The sequence below is a fragment of the Tigriopus californicus genome, chromosome 2 (genome assembly GCF_007210705.1).
Source record: "Tigriopus californicus strain San Diego chromosome 2, Tcal_SD_v2.1, whole genome shotgun sequence".
Taxonomy (NCBI): domain Eukaryota; kingdom Metazoa; phylum Arthropoda; class Copepoda; order Harpacticoida; family Harpacticidae; genus Tigriopus; species Tigriopus californicus.
This window is the reverse complement of record NC_081441.1, coordinates 11,174,505-11,178,966: the sequence shown is the minus strand read 5'-3', so window position 1 is coordinate 11,178,966 and position 4,462 is coordinate 11,174,505. Positions and strand designations below refer to the sequence as shown.

Below are 4,462 nucleotides of genomic sequence, written 5' to 3'. Positions count from 1 at the left end.
GTGGCCAAAATGCTTGAAGCCATGAAAGAACGAGTTGTTTGGCCGGGAATGAGAAAACAGGTTAAGTTTTCCCTGAATACTTGTGGGCTGTGTCAAAAATCAAAAGACTACTATTGGTGCGAGCTTGTCAAATTTAAATCTCCCGCCAATCGAGTTTCCCGCCATGTTTTCCCACCAAAAAGAAACGCCAACTTATTCAAAAACACGAACTCTGAACCGTGACATGATGATGACCGAGCCACCTATTGCCGCTGACGGTGAACATCCTAAGAAGAACGTGGTCCCAGCTCAGCCCGTGGGCCTTGGTCGTAAATTGGGATTGCACCCGCATGCTGCCTCGTTCCATCCCTTGGGGACGGGCCGTGGAAAGATGGATTGCGAACCAGGCGATACTGCCATGTTGATTGAAATGATGCGCAGGCAAACGGCCTTCAGCACCAAGATAAAACCATTTACGGGAGACCCACTATATTTCCATCACTTTATGAAACAGGTGGAAGATGTTGTGGAACGAAATCTAGTGGACCCGATGACGCGATTGAATCGGTTGCTAGAGGTAGTGGAGGGTGACCCCCGAGCTTTGATCGAGAACTGCATCTTTCTGGAGGATGAACGCTGTTACGCCGAGGCCAAACGTCTTTTGAGCGGGCGATATGGCAACGAGATCCTAGTGGCCAACAAGTACTTGGAAGAGTTGAGGAGGTGGCCGTTAGTGAAGGATCATTTGGTGAAGAGTCTTCAGGATTTCTTCTCGGCTCTTTTACGATGCTCGGCCGTAGTTCGGGATACTGATCTTGATTCGCCCCGATTCCTAAGAGATCTCATCCAGAAGTTCTCATTTGGAGCGCGAAACTCGTGGAGAACGGCGGTTGTGAAAATCAGGCAAGAATATGGAGGATATGAAACCTTCCAGCATTTTGTGACCTTCGTCGAAGACATGTTGGACAAGGCTAGTGATCCCATCTATGGGGAAGAAGCGTGGTCTCCAGGCCCAATTCCAAGGAAGAAACCTGGCCAAGGAGAAACACCTTGACCCGTATGACAAGTTTGGCCACATTCACCGCCAAGCATGAGCAACGTCACGTGTGCCTAGATTGTGGCGCAGACCACGACGTTGAAATGTGCCGTGACTTTATGGCCAAGACGGTAGCTGAAAGGCAAGAGCTCATTAAGAAGAAAGGAGCGTGTTATGGTTGTTTTGGGTATGGCCATCTCTCTCGAAAATGTGTAGCCAGACGTACCTGTGTTACCTGTGGGCGGAACCATCCCACTTCCTTACACCTGGTGAGGAATGCGGATCAACTTCATGAAGGTGAGGTTGACAGTTCGGCCAAGACTGCTACTGCTCGAGCCGTGGGATTACCCAACTCAGTGATCGCTATAAGCGTTTTGAAAGTGCGGGTTTATCTTCCGATAATTCAAATTAAGTCATCGAAGGGTTGGCGCTTTTGGATCCCTTGTGCTCAGGGCCCTTCGGCACCAAGGAACTTGGGCTTGAGCTGTCAGGCTCAAAAACGAAGCTCTCTATCAGCACTATCAATGGACTGGAGGTTGTTGATACAACTGTAATTTTGGGCTTGAGAGTTCAGAAGTTTGATCAAAAGGAGGAAGTTGTCTTGAGGTCAGTTTATATCCGTGATGGTCTTCCCCTCCAGCCCAATGAAATAGCTACTCCTGAACTGTTGGCAAAGTGGCCGGCATTTGACAAAATTCAAAACAAGATCACCAAATTGGATCTGGGTTTACCTATCATTCTTCTAATTGGTGCTGATACTCCCGCCGCTCTTCGACCCTTGGCTGTGATTGTGGGCAATGAGGCCAATCCTCTGGCTCCGTACGCTATTGAGACAAAACTTGGTTGGTCTGTGATGGGACCGTTGAGTGACGCACAACGCAATATTAAGATATCGCGTAATAGAACCGCCTTGCTTCCCCCAAATATTGTGGGTGTGAAAACGCGTTTCACTCAGCGCATGTTCCATTCCCGCCGGCGTTTGGTCGGACATTTTGATGGCTTTGCCCACCACCTTCATGGCACACTCAGCCGGGTTGCTCCGTGGGTGGTAAGGGGGAGACAACGAGTGCACTATACCGACCTCATCCACAAACCGGGCAAAGGCCTGGCTGGTGAATGCCGCCCCATTGTCCGTCCGCAGCCCCGTGGGAACCCCATACTTGCCAAATATGTGGCGAAAAGCCCCAATGGTGTGTTCTGTTGATGGTGTCCGTACGAATAGCGCTGCCAGGAAACGGGTCAGGTCGCACCTGGCCACTAAGATGTGCCTGCCATCCGGAATAGGGCCAAAATAGTCCGCCGAGATATTGTACCATGGGTGGGGCGGGGAGGCCGCGGTAAGTCCGGTATTGCTTGGGGCTGCTGGTGTGAAGATTTGGCACTTATTGCATGATTTGACGAATTGTTCAATGGATGTATCCATTCCAGGGAACCAAACCGCCGCGCGGAGGCGACGTTTCATTGCTGATATGCCGAGATGCGCCGGCCCATGAGCGTTTTCCATGACCAACCGACGAACCTGAACCGGAATGACCATCCGGGTTCCCCTGAAGACTGTACCCCCATAGGCGACCGAGAGCTCCTCCATGACCTTGGCATACTGCAATATGCTCGTGGGGGTTTTTCCCCTTTTCCCATGCTGAATGTACTTGGCAAGGGACGACATTTCCGGGCACCTCCTTGCCGCCTCCACGATGGTGCCCCGTCCCACTGTTGAGACAATGCCCCCAACGTGGAAATGGTAGAGCAGCCGCTCAGGCTCGTCTGCTTCACTTCTGATGTTGCGTGGTAATTTGTGCCATGGGATGGGGCTCCTCGAGCAGAAGTCCGCTGGGTTTGTCACCCCTGAGAGGTGCTGGATGCGGTATGTGATATCCTGGTGCCTTAACTTGATCCTCTCAATTCGAATAGATCCCTGTCTAGAGTTCCGAAAGATTGGGACCAGTGGTTTGTGGTCCGAGTGGACCACCACGTTTGGGTTGCCGATGAGGTATGGGCGGAACCTTCTGAGTCCAAAGTCGACTGCCACGGCTTCTAAATCCAATTGTGGGTACCTTTTTTCCACCTCCGATGTGGCCCTCGATGCAACAGCCACTGCCTGACCGCTTAGGGGCGTATCTCCCTGTGCCAGAATGGCACAGAGGCCATCCGTGTGGGCGTCGACAATTACGTGTGTTGGGAGTTTTGGATTAAAGAAAGCTAGGCCAATGGAGCCTGACAGTGCACCACAGAGTGATTGAAATTCTTCCTTATGGCGGGCTTCCCACCTGAAGCGGGCGTGTTTGTGAGTCAGGGCTCTGAGGGAGGATGTGCGGCTGGCCATGGCTGGGATGAAGTCCTGGTTTGCTCTTGCCATGCAGAGGAACGAGATTAGTTCCTTTTTTGACGTCGGGGTTCGTGCGTATTGTAGTGCTTCTATTTTTTCTGGGTCTGGTGAGATGCCGTTCTGCCCCACCAAGACCCCCCAGAACCTGATGGATTTTGCCCCGAGTATACACTTTTCTGGGTTGAGGGTCATGCCCATGACCGACACCCTGTCAAGGAAGGCACACAGGTTAGCATTGTGTTCCTCCACTGTCAGTGCCGCCACCACTACATCATCGTGGATGATGAAGACCCCCTTGAGCCCACGGAACGCCTTAGCACACGCCGCTGAGAGTTCGCCCGAGGCCGGCTTAAGTCCCATGCACAGTCTTTTATAACGGTAAAGCTTGGGCCCGTTCCTGAAGACTGTTAGGCGCCTTGATGCCGGGTCCAGGACGAGTTGGTGGAAGGCCTGCTTGAAATCCAGTTTTGAGAACACCTTACACCCTGAGAGCTTCGCCTTGATGCTTTCTGGGGTTGGGATTGGGATCCTGGTGTCTCTGAGTTCCGAGTTTAACCCCAGGAGGTCGACTGTGACGCGTAGTTGGCCCCCCTCTTTAAATATGACTGCTAGGTTTGAGACCCATTCCGCCAGGCCACTGTGCTCTTCTATGACCTTTTCTTTCAGCATTTGATTGACCGCCTCATCTATCTTGTTTCGAAGGTAAAACGGTTGGGGTCTTGGCGGCGATATGTACGGCTTTGCGTTCTCTTTTAGGTACAGAAACACTGTGTGGTTCTTGAGCTTTCCGAGGCCCGTGAAACATGACCTGAACCGCTCATCCGTCATCCAGTTATATGTGCTCTTTGTAGCCATGTTGTGCTTGTTGGTTATATCCGAGTCAGTTGAATAAATTATACCATGTTTATTTGAATGGGTATGATTGTTTGATTGGTTAAAATGTACGAGGCTGGGGTCCAAAAGTATCATGCCCAACGCGATTGCTAGTGACTTGGACACAATTGCTTCAATACGTCGTGGCAGGTGGGTATCGTCAATGACTAGCCATTCCACCAATGTACGCTTGCCTTGCCACGTGGACTGGGTTTGCAACGTCCCTACTGGACGGATTGGAGCACTTC

At 51.4% G+C, this 4,462-nt stretch overlaps 1 protein-coding gene across 1 annotated transcript; it reads right to left on the bottom strand.

Moving 5' to 3' along the window:
• Positions 1-1,757: 1,757 nt before the first annotated feature.
• On the bottom strand, positions 1,758-4,196 carry LOC131892706 (uncharacterized protein K02A2.6-like). Its single transcript, XM_059242536.1, has one exon. It carries the CDS (start codon positions 4,194-4,196, stop codon positions 1,758-1,760), a length of 2,439 nt encoding a protein of 812 aa, XP_059098519.1.
• Positions 4,197-4,462: the final 266 nt, after the last annotated feature.

Bases quoted from the DNA above. Each gene is read 5' to 3' on its own strand.
- LOC131892706 (XM_059242536.1), bottom strand. From the start codon at position 4,196: ATGGCTACAAAGAGCACATATAACTGGATGACGGATGAGCGGTTCAGG.